General features: G+C 43.7%; 1 protein-coding gene across 1 annotated transcript; it reads right to left on the bottom strand.

The window, feature by feature from the left end:
- Positions 1-34: 34 nt before the first annotated feature.
- On the bottom strand, positions 35-27,925 carry LOC308279865 (histone-lysine N-methyltransferase PRDM7-like; the record flags this gene model as incomplete). The annotated part of the gene is given in 14 exon segments (XM_080720048.1): positions 35-124; positions 11,756-11,872; positions 11,874-11,893; positions 11,896-11,989; positions 14,231-14,237; positions 14,239-14,451; positions 15,542-15,609; positions 16,417-16,688; positions 16,892-16,993; positions 17,716-17,872; positions 22,694-22,743; positions 27,025-27,132; positions 27,362-27,485; positions 27,857-27,925. Coding segments are annotated over 14 exon segments (1,491 nt in total).
- Positions 27,926-27,996: the final 71 nt, after the last annotated feature.

The raw sequence follows: 27,996 nt of genomic DNA, 5'->3' as shown, positions 1-27,996 counted from the left end.
TAGCCCAGGGCACCACCAGGATCCAAAACATGACCTAGAATACCACCAGGATCCACACAATGGCCCAGAACACCACCTGCATCCATATCATGACCCAGAATGCCATCAGCATCCACAGCATGACCTAGAACACCACCAGGATCCACACCATAGCCCAGGGCACCAACCAGGACTCACATCATCACCTAGGACACCACCAGGACTCACACTATGACTAGGGACATCATCACGCAGGACTCACACTATAACCCAGGATACCACCAGACTAAACCATGATCCAGAATACTATTAGGACTCAGACCATGACTCAGGACACCATTAGGACTCCTACCATGACTCAGGATACCACCAGGACTCATATCATGACCTAGGACACCACCAGGACTCACAAAATGATAATTCTGTGTCTTGCTACACCTTGACTATTCCAAGTCTTAATGCCTGGGATGCCTATAATTATGAATATGAATATACTTGTCCAACTACACTGGGATGACTTTCACCTTTTTCATTAAATCTTCCTGACAGAAGCCAAATGCCATCTCCAATGAGAAAATCCTTAGCTGCATTTCTGTGCATCCAGATATTTATTTGGCTTTCTTGTTATAAACCATGTATATGATAGAACCTCTTCCAGACAGTGAGCTTCTTTAAGGAAGGTTCTAGAACCTGTGTATGCCCTGTGATTGTTAGCAGAAATTAATGTGACATTGATGGTTGACTCAAGGTTAGAAGGTTGTCTTATGTGGTATATCAGTCAGGGTTCCACATAGCCTACTGGTTCCGTTCTCTGGAGAGTCTTGAGCCTGAGGGCATAGGTGGGAGTCTCCTCTTTCTTGGGCAATGACTGTTTTTCTCCTAAAGGTTTTAGTTGATCAGATGAATTCTAACTACATTATGGAGGTTAATCTACTTGGTTCAGAGTCTCCTGATTTAAATTTTAATCTTATCTAAAAAAATTCATAGTAGCATCTCAATCGGTGCTTGACCAGATAGCTGGGAACTACAATGACACATAAATTAACTTGTGGTGACTAAAGGGCACTTATGCCCATCATAGGCAAAGTCTCTCAGAGGGAGAAAAAGAGACTCTCGGTAGATGGAAACTGGATGTGTGAGCACGGCCAGCCATGCTTGTGAGATACAAGCCCCTGCAGTACTTGATCAACTAGAACAAACACATAATCACTTTAAATGTCACCAGATTCAAAGACATATACAATGTCCCACAGCTGATTTATGGCTAGATTGCTTGACCAAAAAGAATCATTGTGAAACCCAAATAGCAAATTATTATTATGGAATTTGATTTTTTCTTTTGGTGGTACTTGGGATGGAACCCTTCTACCTCTGGGCTACACTCCCAGACCTATTTTTATATTTCTAATTTGGAAACAGGGTCTCTTAAGCCAGTGAGGCTGGCTTTGAACCTGCGCGATCCTCCTGTCTCCGTCTCCCAAGCTCTGGGAGTATAAGCGTGCACCACCATGCCTGGCTGGTATTTGATTTTTAAAGAGCCATCTCTGGGAGCTTGCACATTTCTTCCCAGGGAAACCATTTATAATCAGAGAGTGGAACCCTGGTTGCATTCCTCACCCTCTCTTCTCTGAGAAGTGGCGGGTAGCTCCACCCTGCCTCTGGGGTAGGTATATCCCTTTGTTGCTGCCACAATTTTGCTGTGAATGGTGGTGCATACCTGTAATCCCAGCTACTGGAGAAGCTGAGGAAGATCTAAAGTTTGGGCCCAGCCTGGGAAATATAGCAAGACCCTGTCTCAAAAAAAAATTTTTTTTAAAAAAAGAGATATGCTGGACATGGTGATGCACACCTATAATACAAATATTTGGGAGGCTGAGACAGGAGAATCACAGATTCAAGGCCAGTCGTAGCAATTTAGCAAGACTTTGTTTTAAAAAAATGGGGTATGGTAGAATTGTAGCTCAGAAATAGAAGGCCCCTGAGTTCAATTCCCATTCCAGAGAAAAAAAGGTACACACACACACACACACACACACACACACACACACTTTTAATTTCCTGTTATAACTCTGATTTCATAGTAAAACTTGACAAATTACTGAGGCATGAATGGTATACTTGGAATGGAGTTTTATAAACTGTTTTTCTGACATTAGTTAAAACTATAAAAATCTGAAATGCTAATTTTCACCACATGTACAAATAGGCAGACAAGCCTGCTAATGCCATGTCAGGTCGTGGTAGACACTTATGTTCTGTCCCTGGGAAAAGTGGTCCACAGATAAGTTTTTCACATTCTGGAATGCAGATGCTAAAAACAGAAATGAGAAGCAACACACCAGTTCTCTCCGAGGATGACCTCAAGGTAGACTGTACATGCAGAAAGGAACCTTGCAGTGCATCATATGTGGTTGTGAACTATCCCACGTATTTTGAAAAAGGTTATTAAAAATGAAATTCAAGGTCATCGCCAATAGGTTAACAGTAGTTATCTTTGTTGGAAAGGTTGTGGCAAAGGCCCTTCCCTCTGACTCCCAGGAGGTCCCTGCCATGTCTGTACCCTCTCAAACATAGAGCTGTTCACCCACACTTGAGATGTGAACATGCCCTGGACAGATCAGAGCTAGGTGACGCCATCGTGCCCACCAAGCAATGGTCAGGTGTCTCAGGTGTTGAAGGGAAACAGAAGAACACAGGAAACTGTCCACACACAGCTGGAATCTGGCAGAAGAACTCGGCCACCCGCAAGCAACTCTGAGCACCTGCAAGTAGGAGCTGGTCATGGTTTTTATCTTAGATGTTCCAAAGGCTCAGGTGTTGAAGGCTTTGTCCCCAGCTGGTGGCACTATTGAGGGTGGTGGAAACTGTAGGTGGTAGTTATTGGAGGTGTGTCCTGGAAGAGTATGCTTGTCTCTAGACCCTTCCCAGTGCTTACTTGTTCTCTCTCTCTCTCTCCCTCCCTCTCTCTCTCTCTTCCCCCTCTCTCCTCTCTTCTCTCTTCCTCCCTCTCTCTTCTTTCCCTCTCTTCTTTCTCTCTTCTCTCTCCCCTCTTTTCTCTCCCTCCCTCCCTCTCTCTTCTCTCCCTCTCTTTTCTCTCTTTTCTTCTCTCTCTTCTATCCCTCTCCCTTCTCTCTTCCTCTCCTCTCTCTTCTCTCCCTCTCCTCTTTCTCTCTTTTCTCTTCTATCCCTCTCTCTCCCTTTCTCTTCTCTCTTCTCTCTTCTCTTTCTCTCCTTCCCTCCCTCTCTTTTCTCTCTCTTCTCTCTTTCTCTCTCCCTCCCTGTTTCCTCTCTTTTCCCTCTCTTCTCTCTCTCCTCTCTTCTCTCTCTTCCTCCCTCTCTCCTCTCTCTTCTCCCCCTATTTCCTCTCTCTTCTCTCTTCTTTCTCTCCCTCTCTCTTCTCTTTCTCCCTCTGTCTCTCCCTCCGCCAGTTGTCCCTTTTTCATGCCCTCCCACTACGATGTACTGCTTTGTAACACACCCAGAGCAATGCCGACGCAGTGGGTCAACCACACACTGAATTCTCTGAAAGTATGAGCCAAAATAAATCTTACTTCCTCTAAGTTATTTCTCCCAGGTATTTTGTCACAGGCTGGGACCTGTTATCTCTGATCTGCAGCAGAAATGAGAATGTGAAGATCTGAAGATTTCACTGGGTGAAGAAGAGAAATAAAAATAAAAACAAAAAACATGGGAAAAGGTGAAACCTTAAAACCTGATCTATGACTTTGGTGTTCCCTCCCAGAGCATTTCCCCTGTGATTGGAGACCTCCCCCTGAGCGGTTTCCCCCTTAATAGCACCAAGCCAGGGACTAAGCTTTTCAAACATGTGCCTATGGGGGATATTCTAGATTCAAACTATAACTGTCTTGTTATTAAGATGTAAACATTTTAAATTAGTACTTAGTATTCAAGATTGATAATCTAAAATTTAAATATTGAAATATTATTAAGAACTGACTTTTCTTTAAGATTTCCTAATTAACACCATTTGTAATTTTGTTCTATTAGATATGAAAAAGATAGAACACAACAAAAATGAAACAAAATTAGAACATAAAAAGGAGAGCACGACAGCGAGCCAAGATGGCGGTGACTGTGGCCGCAGTGGTGACAGCTGGCAGCAGCCAAATAGGTCGTGTATTCCTCTGAGAAACCCTGGACAAGAGATTTGGCTTAATATCTGATTGGGACAACATACAGAAACATTTCCAGCCATGACTTCCTACTTAAAATATAAGAGAGAAGAGACGGACCTAGATGGCAGTGGTGGCGGAGACGGAGACGGCAGCCGTCGCCAATATTCAGGAAAGGCAGATGAATCCAATTCAACCCTCCTTGAACTGTTGGAGAAATCTCCCCCCAAAAAGACTGTTCCTGCCTCACATGCTCAGGAGTTCTGGACAACATACTGCGTATGAAAATTACTCAGGAGGGCCAAGATAGTGGTAGTGGTGGTGGCAGTGGCCAGTATTGGGGAGAGGCAGGCAGATTCATTCTAATTCACACTGAACTTTTAAGGAAATCTCCCCGAAAGTAGGCTGCACCAGCCCCACATGCTCAGGAACTCTGGACAACATACTATGTAAGAAAAAGGTTTGGGGAGCATCAGAGGAAGCCTGGCATTGCCAGGGTGATGGGCACGCCACACGTCCTAGGAGACAAGGGCACTCCGGGCTGCTGTGCTCCCCTGTGCTGCTAAGGGGGTCGGGTGCACTAAGAACAGCAGAACCTGCTCTCCATGATGAAGCTGTGGCCTCTGCTCTTGACAGGGAGATAAAACCCATTGCTACTAAGTACTTGGGCCCCCAATTTCTGCAAAAGACATGCACTGTTTATTCTATTAAAAAAAGCCTTGAAGAGGTCTGCTCCACAGCAAAGGGCCAGTGGGTCCCTCCAACCATGTGGCCAGGAAGTACTAGAAGCTGTCACTGCCTCACCTAATCTCTCAACAGATTTCCAGATCCAAGCGACTTCTATTTAAAAAAATTGGTTGTGAGTGGATCATCCTGTCAAAGTTACTCAGCTTTTGGCTTTCAGGATTTCAGTAAGTGTGGAAATTAAAAGAAAGACTTCCAAAGAAGGAAGAAACTAATTGATCGGATGTGGAAAAATAGAAGCTCTAATACATTGTTGGTGGGATTGCAAGTTGGTGCAAACACTTTGGAAACCAGTATGGAAGATCCTCAGAAGAAGGAAAATGAACTTACCATATGATCCAGCAAGACCACCTCTGGGTATCTACCAAAAAGAATGAAAACCAAAATACCAAACTAATGCATAACCAACCATATTCATAGCTCCACAGTTCACCATTGCCAAACTGTGGAACCAGCCAAGATGTCCTTCAACAAATGAGTGGATTTCAAAACTATGGGATATGAACACAATGGAATTATGGCCAGCCATAGGGAGAAAAAAAATTATGGCATTTACAGTGAAATGTCACAAAAAATAAGAAATCAGATGCTTTTCTTAATGTGCAAAATATTAGGGAGAAATGGGTAACAGGAGGAACTCTAGATGAAGAAGGGACCCTATAGAGGAGCAATTAAGGTGACATATCTGAGGGGATGTGAAGGAGGATAAGGGAAACTCTTTAAAGCACATGATGTAGTTAGACAAATCAAAGTCAATCTGGAAGCCAAGCATGGGTAGGAGGGAGGGAGAGGGCAGGGGTTAGGGACTGGGTAAGGGCTGATTGGGTGATGTGTGCATGTATATCTCCACAAGTGTTTTTTATCCCATTAAGATGTGTGACTATAATACACCATAAAATTTATTAAAAATTAGAACATAACAATATTAGAACATAACAAAAATCAGGCATATATCATTAGAATGGATTTTTTTAAATGCAAGCAATTAAACATCTACAAACTGTCAATCAATCTGCCACGAATGACAGGTGCAGTCAGAGAACCTGACTTCACAGTGGGCAAAAGGGTTGGACAGACTTCTGACAACAGAATAGATTCAGATGACACTGGCTTTCTGTACTGAAGATAGTGTGTTTCCCCCAATCCACCTCACTAACCACATCAAAATTCAAAATCAATCTAGAATTTGGAGATGAGGAACTATGGAGAAATATTGCTATAGTTTAGATCTTAAATGTTCCCTAAAGGCGTATTGAAGGCGTGGTTTCCACTTGATGCAGTAGGGAGGTGGTGAAAATTTCGAAAGGTGGGTTAGTGGAGGGTTTTGTGACCATGGGGAACATGCACTTTGAGGGGTTGTGGGACCCTGGCACCTTCTTTCTCTTTGCTTCTTGGCCTTGAGGTGAGCAGTTTTGCTTCCTCATGTACTTTTTTTGGTGTGTGTGGTACTGAGGGTAGAACCCAGGGGCTTTTCTACCTCTGGGCTATACTCCAAGACCTATTTTATACTTTATTTGAAAACAAGGTCTCACTAAGTTGCTGAGAGCCTCTAAGTAGCTGAGGCTGGCTTCGAACCTGTGCGATCCTCCTGTCCCAGCCTCCCAAGGGCAGGGATTACAAGCGTGTGCCACCACGCCCAGCTTCCTCATGTACTTCTGTTGTGATGTACTCTGCTGTCACAGACCCAAGCAACAGGGCCAGCTGATCATGAACTGAGATTCCCAAAATAGCCAGATTAGACCTTGTCTCAGTATCTGTTGATCATCTCAGGTATTTGTCATAGCAATAAAAAGTTAACACGAAGATGAACTTCCATTGGGAGGAAAGGGGCCCAGGAAGGAGGGGGTGGTGTTTGGAGGGTTGAGCTGAGTGACTACAGTGAGCTGGGCCTCAGATAAGGTTAGAGGTGGTGGAACAGCAGAGCCCGAGGTGGCTGGTGGGGGTAGTGGGGAAACTGACTTGATTTTGAGGGCCCCAATTTTCTTATGAATTTTTTTCCTTCATTATCATCCTAGGGAGGTTTCAGTCTGAGATTCTGTTCTCACCCCAGGAAAGAGCATCAAATTCAAGACCAAGGGATGGTCATTTCCTCTACAGGCAGCAAAATCCATGGCCACATGTGTCTGGGACATTTGCCCATACTTTCTCCAGCTCAACTCTTCTTTAGGAAATCTCAGCATATTGTAGTCCTGCATTTGCCAGGGTGGGAAAGGGAGAGGCTGATTCCAGCCTGCCTGGGTCCAGCCCTAGCAGGAGTCGGGGGTCGTGTGTTGGTGAGAGAAGAGTCGAGGTGGCAAGAGAGAAGACTCTGACACGGGAGACCAGATGCAAGCTTCTCTAACTTTATTCAGGACTTGCTACAATCTTTATACTTTCTTTCTTGGCAGGATAGACAAAACCAGTCATGCAAGCAGAAAACTTCAAGGACAGAAAAAGTTTTTAACAGACTTCAGGGCAGGGCGCCAGACATTTAATAAATCATAGAAAGTATGCGTTGCCTCATATCACAAGGTCAGCTTGAACTTAATCTTATATATTGGCCCATACTAAGGTCAGCTTGAACTTAATCTTTGGCCCAGACTTTGTCCTTGGGGAAAAAAAAGATCTTTGCTGACTCAGTCTCTCACATGTCGCTGCCCATTAGATATAATGCTTATTCATAAAATTCCAACTACACATATTAATCTAAATAATCTTCAAATAATTTTTTTGAAGAAGGAGATGCTGATCATACTCACGGGGGACTTAGGCTTTTGCGAGTCCCCTGGCTGAGCTTTTGCTCAAGGCCTGCACGAGATGCTGCAGCACCAGCCCTCTATGAAATGGAAGGTAAGCAAATAGCTGTTGGAAAGCCCCTCCCCAGGCCTTCGAGGATGACACCACTGCCCTCTCTGGGCTGGTTTGGTTCTGAAAGTGTGGATTTGAGTAGAAGTATGTTATCACTTCATTTGTTTTCATAATCTTTTCAAGAGAGGAAGGTGTTTCTCTGTAGAAGTGATGGGGATTGAGCCTGTATTGAGAGCTAATAAGGGCAGTATTAACTGCTAATAAGAACAAGCTTTCATACTAAGGCAGAACAATACAATCCTTTTCTCTGTCTCTAAGCTAAGAGTTGCAGTCAAGTTTGACCTTAGTTAGCTAAAAGTTGGCTGTTAGCCCAGCTGAACACTGGATGTTAGAAAAACAGACACCTACACTTAGAATTATATAGACTCTCGCAACAGTTTAGACTATAGTTAAGAGATGAAAAAGCAAGCTGTATTAACCCAACATTAATTATTAATAACACAAAATAGTTATAGCGTCTCAAACCTCCATACTTTAAAATACTATATTGTGTCTTTTCTTTATTATAAAACCAAAAACAAAGCAAGCATCTACCATGCAGCTCTCTGACCTTGCTAACCAATTAACATATTTTGATCAGTGATGTCAAATCTGTCTGTCCCTGTGAGGTTGAACAGGAAAGCTAAAATAAAAGGCTTACACAGCAGAGATAACTGGTGGGCCTGCTCCTGCTTTTGGTGGGAAAAGAGAACTGTTGGCTAAGCAGAATGGGAGGAAGAAGATGAAGAATTCTTTTAAAAAATGTTATGTGTTTGTAGATTTCAGTATCTTACTTTCAAGGCACTCTACTGTGATGCCTCTGACGTAGTATTTTATTTTATCCCTTCTTTCTACCTCTGTTATAATAAAACTTGGCTTAAGCTTTCAGCAGTGTAGTTCTGGCTATTTTTTTCTAAACTAGCTAAGAACAAGATCCCATGGTGATATTTCAAACCGTTACAGAAGGAAGGTCAGGATCTAGGATTCTTCTGGGGAAAGTGATACCGTCTTTCTGTGTTTGGCACCTAAAGTGGATACACATTCACACATATACACATAAAGACATGTACATGCGTATTCAGGCACACACACATATGTACACACCCTTGCAACCCTCCACCAATACAGATACACATACCCATGACATGCCCATGCACCTGTGCATGCATCACTCAAACACACACACACACACACACACGCACTCCTCCTGTTTTTCACCTCTGAGGCCCCAGAAGTTGGAGGGAATCAGGAGAGGAGCCAGGAAAAGCTAAAGGATGAATGAGGGTGGCAGCAGAGGGGAGAGAAATGAAGACTCAATTCCCAGGGGTCCAGAGAGTCCCCTTCCCTGACCCAACTCTTTTTTAAAAATTTTTTTTATTGGTGCACTGTAATCATACATCATGATGGGATAAAAAATCTTTTGTATACATACATGCACACATTGCCCAATTAGCCCCTCCCCAATCCCCACCCGGTTCCCTCCCCATCCCTCCTTCCCATGCTTGGCTCAGTTGACATCTAGTATTATAGCAATTTATCCAAAATTAACAATGATAATCTCACACAACAGTTTCATTTGTCTGATACCAAGCTTTTGATGACTCAAAGATAACATTTTAATATTTCTTTTTGTTTTCTTTCTTACCAGAGAATCTTTTTTCTTTTTTATTTTTTGGTGAAACTATCATATATTTATTTATTTATTTTTCAGAAAAAAATCTATCCTAATATGGAATATGGACTCTAGATACCAAAAACGATCTCAAAAAAGAACAAAGCTAGAAGATGTATGTTTTCTGACTTCAAACCATATAAAGCTACAATAATTGAAACAGTGTAGTACTGTTATAAAGGCAGATATATAAACCACTGGAGCTAAATAAAAGCCTAGAGATGAATTCTTCCATATATTGTCAAGTTATTTTTGACAAGGTTTCCACAAACATTTGGTGGAGGAAATAATAATCTTTTAACTAAATATTGTTGAAAAATAATAATTACATGAAAAAGAATAAAACTGGACCCTTACCTGACACCATATACAAATATTAACTCAAAATAGATAAAAGACCTAAACATAAATCTTATGACTATAAACTTTTAGAAGAAAATCTGTGACCCAACTCTTTATTAAATCCTACATTCCTCTTCCTGGGCTCAGGAATTGATTCTCCAATAATTTAACCAGAGTTACTCAAGCCTTACAACTTTTGAGGAATTGGGTTCCTGTGAAGTCCTGAGCTGAGAATATTAGTTCCCTGAGGCCTCTTGGGCTCTTCTGCCTTCAGTGATAAGGGAGGAATGAGGTACTTGGCTTGGGCTTTGCATTGGTATGGAGACAAAATTTATTAGAATAGGTGACAACAAAACAAATGTGGAAGCCGGGCATGGTGGTGCACACTTGTAATCCCAGCATTTGGGAGACTGAGACAGGAGGATCATAGTTCACGGACAGCCTCAGCTACTTAGTGAGGCCCTTTGCAGTTCAGTGAGACCCGGTTTCAAATTAAAGAATAAAAAATAGGGCAGGGGGTATAGCTCGGGGTCAAATGCCCCTGGGTTCTATCCCCAGTACTGCAAAAAAAAAAAAAAAAAAAAAAAAAAAAGGAGAGAATTAGTGTGAGAAAGAACAATGAGTGAACAGCCCTTGAAAACTTAAGAAACCTTTCCTTGATTTTCTACTTTATCTCTTGTCATGAAAGTTGAAGACTTGTTTGACCAGTTGTTTACACCAGTGGGAAATGTGAAGAATCAGTAGACTTCCTCTGAAGCCCCTCAGATGTGGGGTATGGAAATGTAATAGTGGCTTCATTGTCGTCCTAGGGCTACTGATGTGGTTTTATTGCTAATGACTTATCCTTCCTGCAAACAGGTCTTTTCCCCTGTGTGTGTTCTCTGGTGCCGGATGAGGTGTGACTTAAGGCTAAAGTCTCTCCCACACTCCCTGCAAACATAGGGCTTCTCCCCTGTGTGTGTCCTCTGGTGCTGGATGAGGTGTGACTTACGGCTAAAGTCTCTCCCACACTCCCTGCAAACATAGGGCTTCTCCCCTGTGTGTGTCCTCTGGTGCTGGATGAGGGTTGACTTAAGGCTAAAGTCTCTCCCACACTCCCTGCAAACATAGGGCTTCTCCCCTGTGTGTGTCCTCTGGTGCTGGATGAGGTGTGACTTTTGGCTAAAGTCTCTCCCACACTCCCTGCAAACATAGGGCTTCTCCCCTGTGTGTGTCCTCTGGTGCTGGATGAGGGTTGACTTAAGGCTAAAGTCTCTCCCACACTCCCTGCAAACATAGGGCTTCTCCCCTGTGTGTGTCCTCTGGTGCTGGATGAGGTGTGACTTACGGCTAAAGTCTCTCCCACACTCCCTGCAAACATAGGGCTTCTCCCCTGTGTGTGTTCTCTGGTGCTGGATGAGGTGTGACTTTTGGCTAAAGTCTCTCCCACACTCCCTGCAAACATAGGGCTTCTCCCCTGTGTGTGTCCTCTGGTGCCGGATGAAGTTTGACTTAAGGCTAAAGTCTCTCCCACACTCCCTGCAAACATAGGGCTTCTCCCCTGTGTGTGTCCTCTGGTGCTGGATGAGGGTTGACTTAAGGCTAAAGTCTCTCCCACACTCCCTGCAAACATAGGGCTTCTCCCCTGTGTGTGTCCTCTGGTGTTGGATGAAGTTTGACTTACGGCTAAAGTCTCTCCCACACTCCCTGCAAACATAGGGCTTCTCCCCTGTGTGTGTCCTCTGGTGCCGGATGAGGGTTGACTTAAGGCTAAAGTCTCTCCCACACTCCCTGCAAACATAGGGCTTCTCCCCTGTGTGTGTCCTCTGGTGTTGGATGAGATTTGACTTATCACTGAAGCTTTGCACACATTCTCCATTTTTGACTCTTGCAATTTTTGAAATGCTTATCTCCACCTGTAACTTGCCTGTGTCCACTGGGTTCACTTTCTGGCCTGTTCTGAGCTCTTCCTCCATCATTCTGTTATCCTCCATAGATATCCCTGTTTGTCCTTTGAGAGTGCCAGGAAAGACCTGTGAAATCCCCCCCTGCCTTGTCCTTTTAGGTATAGGTTTGGAACCTCCTTTGACCTCTTGATTTCTGGCTTTGTCATCCCAGCTATGTGGATCAGAATGTTGCTGCTCCTGAAGCTGATCCCCTGGATGGAGACCCCCCAGTTTGATATTTTTTCTTGCAGAAGTTACTAGTGATGTCTGTGAGGGATGACTATGTTGCACATGTTGACTGAAGAATTTCTGACTGGAAAAGGCCAGAGAGCAGAAGGGACAAGAATAGATCTCTGGCTTTGGTTCTTCTGAAAGAGAAAGTATTGATTAGACCAGATGCAGATAAGTTGTCTGGGCATTTGCTTTGCTGATTTGCAAAGCCTACCCCACTACTCAGCCTTCATGTTCTAACAACACAAGTTGTCCCCCATCAAGTACTCCCTTACTGTGTGTTATTATTCACTACATCCCCAGAAATCCAGAAAGCCCACATCAGAATCTTTTCTAGATGTCAGCTTGACCAGTAACATCAGAGGCAGCTTCACTCCTGATGGAGCTGCAGTGACTATGTCCCATATGCTACAAGTATCCTTCAAGCCATGTCCTATCTTCCCCAGCTATGCTCTGCCACACCACACCTCTCCTCAGACAGATCCCTGAACACTTTTCCTGATACACTGCCTAAAGCTATTTTGTTCTATTGGGAAATGACACTTGTTGGACTAGGCAGAATTGTCCTTAGTGACTTTTACTGAGGGGAAAAGGAATCTATTTAATTGGGGTTTACCCAGCCCGAAGATCTGCAACTGTGAGAGGCTGTGTAGTTGTGCTTAAACACAGTATGTATGAGTAAGACTGAATTTGAGTACACCCTCCACAAAGAGGCATATGTGACTGAGGACTCTCAATGCCTGGCTCTCCATCAGGAGGTAGGGTTCAGGTTGGATAAGGCAGAGTGGCCCAGGTCCCACGGACTAAATGACTCTGGCAGTTGCTACTACAACATGGCCATGAACTGCTTCTCTCTCAGAGCTCCACAGATCATAAAATAAAAATTGACCCTTCCTCAGGCCCCACACAAGTATCAATACTTGATCTATGTCACTTGGTCTTAGCCCATGTCAAACACAACAGGAAGTTCTGTTTCAAAGTATACCCTAATACCGGGCGTGGTGGCGCACGCTTGTAATCCCCGCGCTTGGGAGGCAGAGACAGGAGGATCGCGCAGGTTCGAAGCCAGCTGCACGTGCTGGCTTAGGAGACCCTGTTTCCAAATAAAAATGTAAAAAATAGGTCTGGGAGTGTAGCCCGGAGGTAGAAGGGCTTCCGGGAACCCCAGTACCACCAAAAAAAAAAAAAAAAAACAAAGTATACCCTAATTAGTGGTCTTCCCTTTCTGATACCACATTCACCTAGCCCACTACCTTCTTTCAGAGACTAAAGTAGCCTCTCTATTATCTAAATAGACACTACAATCAGAAAATTAATCAAAGCATCATCTTAGAGTAGAGAACTGCAAACTCTATAACTGTTTCCTTCCCCAGTGTCCTGGCAAGAGTCATAGGCCCTATGTTTTCAGGCTTCTGTGTGTCTCCCTGACCTCTGTGTCCTTGACCTGTGTGAGCTCAGCTGGTCCTTAAACACCTAACTTTTCCTGCCTCAGGGAACTTGCACAATCTGCTCCTTCAGCCCAGCATCCTCTGACCACAGCTGTTTGCACCTCTCAAATGTCATCTCCTAGGAGAAACCTTTCCTGACGGTCGACACTCCACCCTCCCCTAAGCACTTTTCTCAGTTTTCATCAAAGCATGGTGTACTTTTGCACACACTTGTATGAGTGCTTACACTCCCTAGTTCACACGTCAGCTGCCCAAGAGCAGCTCGTGGTCTCATTCAATCTGCATTTCTAGTTCTTGGCACAGAACAATAATTTACTTGACAACTAGTTGATGCAATGAATAAATAACAATATATGCACATTTTATAAATATGGAGGAAATTAAAAGAAAGAACCGAAAGGGTCGGGAGGAATTAGCCCAGGGAGAGAATCAGTAGGCGCTGGAGAATTTATTTTTGCCCTGTAAGCCTTTCAGCACTATATGGTGTTATATATTTTGTACACAAATTACTTTAAAAATAAAATCAGTGCTGGGCGTGGTGGCGCACGCTTGTAATCCCCGCGCTTGGGAGGCTGAGACAGGAGGATCGCACAGGTTCAAAGCCAGCCTCAGCTACTTAGTGAGGCTCTCAGCAACGTAGTGAGACCCTGTTTCCAAATAAAGTATAAAATAGATCTGAGAGTATAGCCCAGAGGTAAAAAGCCCCTGGGTTCCACCCTCAGTAACACACACACACACACACACACACACACACACACACACCAGAACAAATATTTCAAAATACAAAAATCATTTCTAAGAGGCAGAAGCATGTGAGATGAATCTAATTTCAAAAGAACCTATTAAAAATGTTAATGACTTTTGACTTTATTTCTCTCTACTGAAGAGAGAATACATCTAAATTCCTAGAAAGAATTCCATCTCTTCTTTTATTTTACGAGTCATATTGGTGCCCACCTCTTTCTACCATGAGCTCTTTCTTCCATTTGCTGCCCCACTTAATGCCCAGGTCCTTGCCGTACTCATCTCCATACCAGACCAGGAGCTCACAGCCTGGTTTGATGATCCGACAGGTTCGGTAGAAGATCTGTCTATGGTATTGAAAGGCTACCAGATTCTGCTCCTCTTCATCTCGAGCACAGTTGACATACCTGTGGTGGAGACAGGCAAAGGAAAGGAATTATACCAGGTAATCAGATTCCCTCCCTGATCACCTGATCTGTGCCTGGCCCTTCACTAGGTGGTCAACCCTGTTACACCACTCCTTGGGAACTCCTTGGGAACCTTCTGCTCCCACCTCTTCCCTTTCACTCACTTGATCCAAGTCCTGCTCACGGTACTCATACAGCCTAAAATGCCTTTCTCTTCACCTAAGGACCCAGTTTTCAAAGCCCAGTTCTGGACTGCCCTCCACTTTGGCCATACTGTGCAGCGATCCCAGCATATCTGAACTCTAAATCAGTTCCCTGGTGCTAGTCATATTCTGCTTCTAGATTAACACACATCATTCTGCACCCAGTCCAAGCCATTTTCTTTGGAGAGGCTTCCCTATAATTTGCCCAGATACCATTCAATTGCCTCCCCCAGGTTCTCATAGAAACTCAGGGGTCTCTTTGTTTTCACATGATAACACAAAACAGTAATAGTTTATTCACATGTTCTATTCTCTGAAAAAAAAAATAGCTCCTCTCAGAAAAGGGCTGGCACATGCAGCATACAGACCCATGGATCTCCAGCAGCTCCCTTTTTCTTAGGCTCAGACCCAGTGTTGATGACTCTGAGACTAGCAAGATTTCCTTGCCTCACAAATTGAAGGTCACTTGGTGTAGGTTGTCCTGATACTATTAGCGTTTAAAAAAACAAAACAAAACAAAACAAAATAGAAAACCAACCGACCAAACAAACACAAAATCCAGGAAAAAAGATACAGCTAAATTTTTATAATAAAATCTTTCATGTCTCTCTGCCATACAACCTCTTTAAGGACATGAGTTGTATGATCTGTTTGAGTAATAAAGTCCATTTTCAGAACGGGAACAAAGTAAGTGTTTAGTGAGTGTTAAATAGTGTGATTCTAGGCTCCCAAATGTATCTAGAATGAATATTTAAATTATGATATTTATATTTATTTTTCTGGAATATTCATTATATAAATGAGTAGAGGAAATGAGAACCATTGAGGGAGGCATGATGAGAGGAAGGTGTTGAATATCCTCTCAAAGTAGAAACTCCTGGCCTTACCTCATCCAGTTGGCCTGAGATGCATCCTTTCCATCCACATACTCATAGCAGTTTCTCCCCTTGGTAATCTGAGTTTAACAAAAAACAAAAACAAAAGCAAGAAAAAGGCTTTTGGGGTAACAATCAGCAGAATTATGTGACTACTTTCACTGATGTCTTTGAATCTGCATGGATTTGGCTGCCAGCTGTGACCTCACAGTATGCTCAATCATCATCCACACACCTGAGTGGATTTCTCCAATCAGAGTAGAAGACCCACAAGGGTGGATATGCTTTTCATCTCTGTACAACTCTGCTCCCACTCACCCCTGATGTGTGGGTGTTACTGGTGATTGGGCCCAGGTCATTCTACCTCCAAACTATACCTCTAGCCTTTAAGAAAATTGTTGCTGCCGGGCATGGTGGTGCATGCTTGTAATCCCAGCATTTGGGAGGCTGAGACTGGAGGATCACGGTTCGCAGATAGCCTCAGCTACTTAGTGAGGCCCTCCGAAACTCAGTGAGACCCTGTTTCAAAATACAGAATTAAAAATTGGGCATGGGGTGTAGCTCGGAGGTCAAATGCCCCTGGCTTCCATCCCAAGACCCACAAAAAAAAAAAAGAAAGAAAAAGAAAAAAGAAAATTGTTGCTATGTTGCTGAGGTTGTCCTCAAATCTGCAATCTTTCTGACTGAGCCTCTTAAGTACTGGAATTACAGGCATACATCATCATGCCCAGCTTCACCCTCTGATCTTAAAGTAGGAGTTTCATGCCTATGCAAAGATAATTGAGCATATAATCTAATTATATTTCCCTATCCATGTTCTACTGTGTCACATCAGAGGCAAAGAGGGATGTGGGAGCTGGAACACAGGGAAATGAAGGCACACTCACCAACCAGGAGTACCCGCTATTGGCTGCCTCTTCATCCTCGGTAATCTGGCCCTCATAAGGGCCAAAGTGCAGACCCAGTGGCAGAACAGATGCTTCATTCCACACTCCAAGCCCAGCCTCAGGGATTCCTGAGGGTCCAATTCTCAGTCCGGGGGGCAGGCTGAGGGCAGGACGGTTAGAAAGTCCCTTGTCTACCAAAGTGTCCTTTATGAATGTAGGGGGCCCGTGATTCGCACAGATGTCGATGAAGAAGTTCTGACATATCTCACAATCTGGGGCAAGAGCAGCAGAGATTAGAAATGATCTATGCACATTCCCAGATACCAAGAGCTTCAGAAAGAGCCCAGCACTCATACCCTTTTCTCCTCTAGTTGCATTCAAGCAACTAGAATAAGGAGTGATTTGGGGACTAAATGACTACATGAATTATTATACCAGGACACAACAGCTTTCTGCCTGCCAAGAGTGTACTTACAGAAAAAGTCATCATCCTGGGGCTCGCTGACCTCTTCATATGTGTGGCCCTTTCTTTCTCTCAGGTTGTACATCTTCACTTCAACTTCCTTTCGCCTGAATTCTAAATTGGAGAATAGTAGGCAATTGAAATTTGGAATCTGGAGTGTTTGTCCATATTTCTTCAGAAAATGTGAAATCTCCTATCATCCAATTATCATCTATCTTTTGACATATTCTCTCTATTCCTTTAACCATTTGTTCAGAGAAACTAAGACCCCACATTCACTCTGACTGTAGATGCCTAGTCCAATTTCAGGGTTTTCCCATTTTCATGTTTTATTTTAACTTGCCCAAATTTTCTGCTTATAGAAGAGTTAATTCTTGAATTTATTCTTTCATAAAATATTTGTTGAGGGTACATTACATGTTAGGTATTGTGCAAAGGCCTGGACATATAAAACTAAGAAAGAGTGGTCTTTACGGCCACAAGTGGATTTATTGGACACCTTGCATGTATCAATTAATTTATATTTTACTTAATACTTTAATACAACACATGAACTATGTATATCTATCTTCATTTTACAGATTAGTGTTCAGGGACTCAGAAAATTTATAAGATGTGTCCAAGCCTCCAGTACCTCTATGTGGATTATAACCTATATGTTACTTCAAAGTCAGTGTTCTTATAGGTTGCTCAGTAATGCACCCAACTTCCAGTCCCATGGCTTAGTTCAGCCTAAGTAGGCCTACACAAAGTTCACCCTACATTTTCAGATCACCCTTATCAATCTTTCTAGAGGACCTAGAAGGACTAAAGTCTCCCAAGTTATTTTCTCTTACCCAATTTTCGTCTAGAGTGCTGTCCAGAGGCACTTGCTTCTCTGAGAGAGGTGACAGGTTTCTTGACCTGTTCTGAGCCACTTGTGTTCAGAAAAGTTGCTGTTTCTGACAATTCCTTCAAACTGGATTCATTACTTAATAGTGCCTTGGGAATTCCCTTTAATGAGAGTCACATATGAAAGCAGAAAATGCACTTTAGATTTTTCAGGCCTCTACCATGCTTTCTCATGCATGACTTTGGGCAATGCTTTAATAGCCTTGGAAATACCTGAGTTTTGGTGTACTGAGGGAGAAGGAAGAGCCTAAGTAGCTCTGAATCTAGGGCTGGACCCATGTCCTTTGGTTCTTTCTCTTTTGCTTTCTCTAGATCCATGTAAGTAAAACCAGGGGAAGGAGAACACTTGGGGAAAACAGTTGGAGGATCAACAAGGTTTGTGAACAAGGGGCTCAAACTTGTAGAAAAAAAGGTGACTTTGTCAATAAACTAGAGACATTTTATGTGAGGGGAAATGTAAAAAGTAGAGGCAAAAAGCACACTTGGAAAATAAAGCAATAGCAGTGACCCTGGGAATACAGGGAAGAAATGATTTCTAAACATGAATCTGAACAACTGAAAAGGTGATGCTAAAAGTTGCAAATTACCATATCCTGGAAAGAATATTTGACTTTAGAATTAGATTAACTAGTTTCTGTATCACTTTTCTTGAATAAGGGTGTACCAGTCACCAATCCTCTTCAATTTCCTCAGCCATAAATTGTCATATATGATAATTCTTAGTATGATAGTATGAAATATAAAAAATTATTACCAAAGTGTTGTGTGAGCTCTTGAACATAGTATGGACACGAGATTAATAATTTCTCTCACAGTTCTGATGTCAATATACCTCCTCAACCATCTCTATCATCTCTAGTTGAAATCTAGCTCACAGATGTTATCTTTAGTATTCTTTTACTCTGTTATTTCTAGTTTAATTTGTAAATTTTGAAAATTGAGGGGCCTGGGCTATGCTTGGGACTTACAAGAAACAAGTATGGGCCGGACATGGTGGCGCTTGTGATCCCTGAACTTGGAAGCGTGAGACAGGAGGCTCACACAAGTTCGAAGCCAGCCTCAGCTACTTAGTGAGGCTCTCAGCAACTTAGTGAGACCCTGTTTCCAAATAAATTATAAAATAGGGCTGGAGGTGTATGCTGGAGGTAGAAAAGCCCCTGGATTCCACTCCACAGTACCACCAAAAAAAAAAAAAAAAAAAAAAAAGAATCAAGTATGGACTAGTCTCTCTGAGAGCTCACAAAGGCAGCAGGCTAAACAAATGATCCCAAACAACCTGAGGGATGCCAACCTGAGGAGGCTGCCCTCCTCCATCAAATGAGCATCTGAAATTAGCTCCAGAACATGTTTCTACTTAACCCATATGGAGTCTGAGTCATTTTTTCTTTTCTTTTTTCTTTTTTATTTGGTGTATCGTAGTTTTACATCATATTGGGATATACAGTGTCAGACAGATGTGCGCACACAGCTCTTGGTGCCCTCCCCACCAGGTCCCTCCCATTCCCCATGCATGTCTTTGATATTGGAATTGGTAGCTTTGTATATATTCATAGTATTTCAACTAGTACACTCTTTATGACTTTGTCTCCCTTCCCTCATCTCGTCTGAGTCATTTTCTCATCTGTCATTTCTCAACCATAAAATCTGAAACTTCTTAGAGTTTGGAGCTGCTTCCTTTTACAAAACTGGTCCCTGTAAGAGATGGGACCCTATCTCTTCCTCCACATGGACATTCACAGTGCAATTTACCTGTATATTTGTAACCTTCCCTTAGACTATCTTAGCCTATCTCTCCCTTGGCATAGTGAAAAAGAACTGAGGTGGGAATAATCAAATCAATGATGTGAAGACAATGGCTAGGACTTTACAAACATTATGGTATTATGAAGCTTTGACAAACTTGTAAGTGCTTTTATTTATTTTTATTGGTGCATTGTAATCATATACCACATTAGAATACAAGACTTGAGAGGTTATACAAGCACACATCATCCAATTAGTCCTCATCCAGTCCCCATCCCATTCTCTCCCCCTACCTCGATCCCATGCTTGTTTGGTGATTAACTTTGATACATGTGTTTATGTACCTCCTGCATTTTTTTTTTTTGGTGGTACTGGGGTTCCTGGAAGCCCTTCTATCTCCGGACTACACTCCCAGACCTATTTTTACATTTTTATTTGGAAACAGGGTCTCCTAAGCCAGCACGCGCGGCTGGCTTCGAACCTGCGCGATCCTCCTGTCTCTGCCTCCCAAGCGCGGGGATTACAAGCGTGCGCCACCACGCCCGGCTACCTCCTGCATTTTAAAGAGGCTCCATCCTCCCCTATTCCATACCCTCTGATTGGTCACCTTAATTGCTTCACTATAGAGCCCTTTCTATATCTCGACCTCTTCCTATTGCCCCTTCCCTCCTAGTTATTGCTGATTAGGGGAAGCATCTGGTTTTTATTTTCTGCGATATTTCTCTGTGCATGCCGCATTGCAAGTACCGATCCCACTCTTGACGGCCCCGGTAGTGGCCTGGCTACCTGGTGGACTGATCCAGACCTCGCTGGCTCAAGCAGTGACCTTGCCTCATGGGAGGCCCCGATTCTGGTCTCGCTGGCCCCGACACTGGCCTAACCCCTCGGTTGGCTCCGATCCCGGCCTCGGTGGCCCCAGCACCAGCCTAGCCTCAAGGCAGGCTCCGATCCTGGCCTTGGAGGCCTCAGTAGTGGCCTTGCCTCACGGCAGGCTCCGATGCCGGCCACTGGCCCCAGAACTGGCCTAACCCCTTGGCAGGCTCTGATCCCGGCCTTGGAGGCCCCAACACCGGCCTTGCCTCAGGGCAGGCTCCAATGCTGGCCGTTGGCTCCGGCACCAGCCTAACCTCTTGGCAGGCTACGATCCCGGCCTTGGAGGCCCCAACACCGGCCTTGCCTCATAGCAGGCTCCAATGCTGGCCACTGGCCCTGGCATTGGCCTAACCTCTCGGCAGGCTCCGATCCTAGCCTCGGAGGCCCCAGTAGCGGCCTTGCCTCACGGCAGGCTCCAATGCAGGCTGTTGGCTCCAGCACCAGTCTAACCCCTTGGCAGGCTCCGATCCCGGCCTCGGAGGCCCCAGCACCGGCCTTGCCTCACGGCAGGCTCCAATGCTGGCCGCTGGCCCCAGCATTGGCCTAACCCCTCGGCAGGCTCCAAACCCGGCCTCGGAGGCCCCAGTAGCAGCCTTGCCTCACGGCAGGCTCCGATCCCGGCCTCACTGGCCCCAGCACTGGCCTAACCCCTCGGCAGGCTCTGATCCTGGCCTCAGAGGTTCAAGTAGTGGCCTTGCCTCACGGCAGGCTCCAATGCTGGCTGTTGGCCCCAGCACTGGCCTGACCCCTCGGCAGGCTCCAATCCCGGCCTCGAAGGCCCCAGCACTGGCCTTGCCTCACGGCAGGCTCCGATCCTGGTTTCGCTGGCCCCAGCACCGGCCTAACCCCTCGGCAGGCTCTGATCCTGGCCTCGGAGGCTCCAGCACCAGCCTTGCCTCACGACAGGCTCCAAACCCAGCTTTGCTGTGTCCGTCGCCGGCCTCACCCCTTGGCAGGCTCCAATCCGAGGACCCTCTTTGCCCAGCAAATGTCCCACGTTCTTGTTGGTGCGTGGTGGTAGCATTCTGCTTCTGGGGTTATTACTTCAAAGGTTCCAGGTGTAATGCATAAGATCTCTGCCTCCCCTGAGTACTGGCCACTGCCATTGCCACTGCTTCCACCATTTCAAATCTTTCCCAAGCTCTTTTTCCACTCTGAATGTTGTCCAGTGTTCCTAAGCATGCACGATGGTAGCATTCAACATTTGGTGTAATTTCTCCAAAAAATAAGGTTGGTAGGATCCGATTTCTGCTTCTCGTGAATACAAGTCTCCACCGCCATCGCGGAGACCGCTTTCAACACTGCCTTTCTCCTAGGTTTCCGCTAAAGTCTCTCTTTACAGGTGATGTTCAGGATTCTTAAGAATGTAGAGAAGAAGCAGTCCTCCTTCGCGGGGAATTTTTCCAAAAGTTCCAGTTCATTTGGGTAAGTTTTGTCTGCATCTCCAGTATCCTGGCATCCGCCACAGCCTTCTTGACCCCTCTCCAATATTTTTCTTTTTTCTTTTCTTTTTCTTTTCCTTTTTTTTAAATAAGAGAAGACAGTATGTGTGGTTTGAGGAGGTTGTGGGGTCAGGCACTCAGTAGCACTGAGTTTCCCCAGGGGTCCAGCGTGCTCCGCAGGACTCCGCCTGGGGCCCAGAGTCCTGCGACATGGGCCCTGGCTCTTCCAGGGGTCCGGCGTGCCCCGCCTGACTTGCGCCCAGGGCCCAGGGCCTTGCGACCGGCCCCGGTTTCTCCAGGGGTCTGGCGTGCTCCGCGCGATCCCGCTTGGGGCCCAGGGTCATGCAACCCAGCCCCAGTTTCTCCGGGTGTCCAGCGTGCCCCGCCTGACCCCTGCCCGGGGCCCAGGGTCTTACGACTAGGCCCCAGTTTCTCTGGGTCTGGCGTGCTCCACGTGGTCTGGCCCTGGGCCCCTGCTCTTCCGTGGTCCGGCATGTAAGTGCTTTTTTAGATTACCTTGTACCACTACCAACTGTGATCTCAGGTATACGATTGCACAGTTTTGTATCTCAGCCTCATCTACAAAGTAGATATAGTTTATTATTTCCCTCATATGGTTGTTGTGAGGTTAATGTGGATTTATTCATGTAAAATGCTTAAATAAAGTTTGAAATATGGCAAAAATAAAACATCTGCCATCAATTTTTATTGTGGTTTGTAGTAACTCTTAAAATGACAACAGAAACTGGTAAAGAGACTAGAAAAGGGAAGGCAGCCTTTCCCAGGGCTTTTTACATTCTTTTCTTTCCTGTGTTTAGGTTCATGAGAAAGGTTTTTTGGTTAACTGGGTTTGGAAGACACTCACCTTCTGGCGTTTACTTTGTTCCACTCTGAAGGCCACCCGAGGAGGTTTAACTGAAAGATAATGAGAAATCAATGATATAGTATATGTGTGTGTATATATACCAAAGGAACAATACAGACTAGACAATAAGACTAAAACCTTTGCCTTTATTGTTAATCCTAGACAAGGGTTCTGAGACCACATGATGGGGAAAAGGGTAGTCTGTTCAAGAAACAGTATTAGGAAAACTCAACTTTGATATGCAAAGGAAGGGAGAAAGACCGTTATCATACATTATATACAGTTAGACCTCCATAATTGTGAGTTTCACATTCTTGGACTGAACAAACTTCAAATTGAAAATATTTGGAAAAAAAATTCACCTAAACAAAAAGAAGTCTTTTTATTATTCCCTAAGCAATAGAGTTTGGTAAGTATGTTACATCTACATTATATTAGGTATTATAAGCAATCTAGTGCTGAATCAAAGTGAACGGGAATATTATGCAGGTTATATGCAAGTGCAACCCTATTTTATATAAAGGACTTCAGCATCCTCATCTTTTGGGATTTTTGGGGTGGGGGTGAAGTCCAGAACCAATTCTCCATTGATAACAAGGGACAACTAAGTAAAAATTTGTTCAAAATAGATTAAAGACCTAAGGATAAACATGAGATGATACAAACCATTAGAAGAAAGCAAAGTTAAATCATTTTCATGACACTGTAATAATGAGTAATGATTTCTTGAATACCCAAAGTGGAAAGAGACAAATGGAACAAATACATTTTCTGTGTAGCAAAGGAAACAAAATGAAAAGGCAATCTACAGAATGGAAATGAATATTTTCAAGCTATATATCTGATAAGGGTTAATATTTAGTATAGCCAGGCATGGTGGCGCACGCTTATAATCCCAGCATTCAGGAGGCTGAGACAGGAGGATCACGGTTCACGGACAGCCTCAGCTACTTAGTGAGGCCCTCCGTAATTTAGTGAGACCCTGTTTCAAAAAAAAAGAATAAAAAATAGGGCTGAGGGTGTAGCTTGGAGGTCAAATGCCCCTGGGTTCCATCCCCAGACCCACACAAAAAATATAGAATATATAAATAATTCCTATATCCTTATAACAACAACAAAAGATTCCTCAACTACCCAATTAAAAAGTAGGTATGATGAGCCGGGCGTGGTGGTGCACGCTTGTAATCCCCGTGCTTGGGAGGCTGAGACAGGAGGATCGCACAGGTTCGAAGTCAGCCTCAGCTGGCTTAAGAGACCCTGTTTCTAAATAAAATATAAAATAGGTCTGGGAGTATAGCCCGGAGGTAGAAAGCCGCTGGGCTCCATCCCCCAAAAAAGCAGGTATGATGAACTACATTTATGTTCTTCCAAATCTCTATGTTGAATCCCTAACACCCAACATGATGGAGTCTTTAGGAGATTATTAAGGATTAGATGAAATAATGAGAGTGAGCACCTATGATAGGATTAGTGCCTTTATAAGAAGAGAAAAGATTCCTCTCTCCCTCCATTGCAACATGCCTCTCCAGGCCAAGAATACAAAGAAAAGCTGGGCGTGGTGGCACATGCTTGTAAACCCTGTGCTCGGGAGGCTGAGACAGGAGGATCACACAGGTTCGAAGCCAGCCTCAGATACTTAGTGAGGCTCTCAGCAACTTAGTGAGACCCTGTTTCCAAATAAAACATAAAATAGGTCTGGGAGTATAGCCTGGAGGTAGAAAGCCTCTGGGTTCCACTCCTAGTACCACCAAAATCCTCCAAAAAACAAAACAAAACAAACAAAAAACAAACAACAACAACAAAAGAATAGAAAGAGCTCATGTGAGCACAGTGAGGTGGAGGCCAGCTATGAACTAGGAATAGTCACCAACAGAACCTAACCACACTGGTACCTTGGTTTTGGACTTTCTGCCTCTAAAGTGTGAAAAAAAATTAATGTTATTTAAGTAATCCAGTATATGGCATTTTGTTATGGCAGCTTCAGCTGAATAACACAATGGACAAAGCACTTGAATAAGCATTTCTTTTCTTTTCTTTTTTTTGGTGGTGACACTGAGGATGGAACCCAGGGGCATTCTACCTCTGAGCTACACTCCCAGCCCTAGTTTTTATTCTTTATTTTGAAACAGGGTCTCACTGAGTTGCGAAGGGCCTCACTAAGTAGCTGAGGCTGTCTGAACCACGATCCTCCTGTCTCAACTGGCTTAATAAACATTTCTACAAAGAAGATATATGAATGGCCAGCCAACATGAAAAGGTGCTCAACGTCACTGATCATCAGGGAAATGAATATTAAAACCATAGTGACATATCACTTTATACTCTTTAGAATAACTACCATTTAAAAAGAATGGGAGCCGGGCATGGTGGTGCACGCTTGTAATCCCTGAACTTGGGAGGCAGAGACAGGAGGATCACACAGGTTCGAAACCAGCCTTGCTGGCTTAGAGACCCTGTTTCCAAATAAAATATAAAAAAATAGGTCTGGGAGTGTAGCCCAGAGGTAGAAGGATCCCATCCCCGTTACCACCAAAAAAAAAAAAAAAAAAAAAAAAAAAAAAAAGCCGGGCGTGGTGGTGAACGCTTGTAATCTCCGAGTTTGGGAGGCTGAGACAGGAGGATCACGCAGGTACGAAGTGTAGCCCGGAGGTAGAAGGCCCCTGGGTTCCATCCCCCGTATCACCACCACCACCAAAAACAAAACAAAACAAAACAAAAAACCAATGGGAAATAACAAGTGTTGGCAAGAATGTGGATAAATTGGGACTCTTGTTTGCTATTGATATAAATGTAAAATGGTGTAGCTGCTATGGAAAATAGTATGTATATTTTCAAGAAATTAAAACTACCTATGATTTAGCAATCCCATTTCTGGGTATATCTTTTTTTTTTTTAAGATGACAATAGGATCTTGAATATATTTGCATACCCATGGTTGTTGCTGCCTTATTTGCAAGGGCCAAGAGGTGGCAGTCACCTAAATATCCACCACCAAATTATGAAAACATGGCAATGTATACCCAATGGAACATTATTTAACCTTAAATAAGAGTGAAATCCTGTCAATCCTCTCAAGTACTGTGAAATTCATGAACTCTGAAGGCATTTTGCCAAGTGAAATATGACAGTTATTAAAAAGCAAATACTACATAATTCTACTTTATGAAATATTCAAAGTAATCAAATTTGAGAAACAGAAAGTAGAATAATGTCTAGGAAGACAGAAGAAATGGGGTGTCGTTTAATGAGCGTTGAGTTTCAACCATGCAAGATGAAAAAGTTGAAGAGATTTGTTGCAAAATATTATGCATGAAGGTAACAATATTGTACACTAAAATGTCAGAATGGAACAGGCATGGTGGTGCATACCTATAATCTCAGTACTTGGGAGGTTGAGAAAGGAGGACTATAGTTTCAAGGCTAGCCTCAACAGCTTAGCAAGACCTTGTCTCAAAATAAAAAGAGCTGGGGATGTAGCTCAGAGGTAGAATCACACTGGGTTTAATTTCAAGTACCATAAACACAACAAAAGTTTCAGAATGGTAAATTTATGTTGTTTTTACCACAATATATAAAAATAATAAATTGACTAGGTTGGAGATTTTATTTGAGTTTAGATAAAGAGATGTAGTTATATGGTAAACCATGGAGAACATGTTCCTCACTAGAAGCCCTATCCATCCTTCTTGATTCAATCTGACCTCAGTATTCTGCCACAATTGTTTCAGATCTTTTTATTTCTACTTGAAACTTTAAAAACAAGAATAAAAACAAAAAACTAATGAGGTCACTGAAAAGCCACTTGCCAATCTTTCCTCCTTCTCTTGTGATGATGACTAGTCTGAATTTTATATTTCAGATTGACATTCAGATTTTATATATTTCCATATTTATTTATTATCAGATCTATCTATGTATTGCTTTGCACATATTTAAAAACTTTACGGGAAAGGCGTCTTACTGTATATATTGTCTTGAATCTTGTTTGCTGACATTCATGTTTGTGAGGAAACACTGTTTCCTTATTAACTTCTAAGATATTTCTTAAAAAATTTTTTTTTGTGGTACTAGGTGTGGAACCCAGGGACTTTTCTACCTCCGGGCTATACTCCCAGACCTATTTTATACTTTATTGGAAAACAGGGTCTCACTGAGTAGCTGAGAGCCTCACTCAGTAGCTGAGGCTGGCTTCAAACCTGTGCGATCCCCCTGTCTCAGCCTCCCAAGCGCTAAGATTACAAGCGTGCGCCACCACGCCCGGCTCTAAGATATTTCTGAGACCTAAATCTGGTCTGCTTTCAGAAGACCTCTAAATCTTCCTAGCTCCTCACCTTGCTGCCTAGGTGTCCATTCTTCATCAGAATCATCAGTGTCATCGACCTGGGTTTTTATGGCTTGCCTTTGGTGACACATGAAAGCTGGTCGAGGGGCTCTGAGACCTGGAAAGAAGCAAAATACTGGGCTGGGAGAATGGAGATGGAATCTCTGCATGGCTATTTTCACACTGGGCCTGCGTTGACACAAAGTAGCAAAGTTTCCCCAAAGTCTTGGGGCCAAGGGAAGGAACTGTGGGCAGCTCTATCTACCTATGAGGGGGCCAACATAGCACAGGGACTAGAAACCTGTAATTTGTTTACTAGATTGGTCTGACCCAGAGCCTCTTGTTACCTATAGAAATCAGCATATTATAGTTCCTCTTCACATTCCTATAGCGGGTTTTCTCCCACTCTCCCATCTCTGCCCATTCTTCTTTGGAGAAGTATATGGAAATGTCTTTGAAAGCATCTTTGACCTGGAAAGAAATACAAATTCCTTGTGATATACTAGCACATGTCAAAACATGAAGCTTGGCCTTTTCCTCCACAGTCAGGCAAAGCATAGCTTGCAGCCTCTGGTGGTCTCTGAGAATGGAGGTAAAGACTTTCTCTGCCTCTGCAGATGCCTCTATAACTGAACTTCTGCAGATGAACAGTTGCTGATGTTCTGCCTTTTCTCTTCCACATCCCAGCACCCACCACTCCATCCCATGCACTTTCATAGGCAAGACTACCAGGGATGCATGCCAGGAGTCAGTGGTTCCCAAAACCTTTTATTTGCTTTTGGTTCCCTTAACCTCCTTCCCATAGACCCTGCAGGAGTACTGCTTTGCCTCCTGCATTCTACCTTGGGTTTCCACTCAGGTCTCCCTTCATCTCCTGAGGAGCTCTCCTCCAGGGATTTATTGGCCATCATGTTGCTGGAAATGCCTTCTGGGAAGAGTCAAGCTCCTGTGGAAGGAGAAAGAGCTGAGGGGCTGTGACATG

Source organism: Muscardinus avellanarius, assembly GCF_963383645.1.
Source record: "Muscardinus avellanarius genome assembly, chromosome: 2".
Taxonomy (NCBI): Eukaryota; Metazoa; Chordata; class Mammalia; order Rodentia; family Gliridae; genus Muscardinus; species Muscardinus avellanarius.
This window is presented reverse-complemented; position numbering and strand designations above follow the sequence as displayed.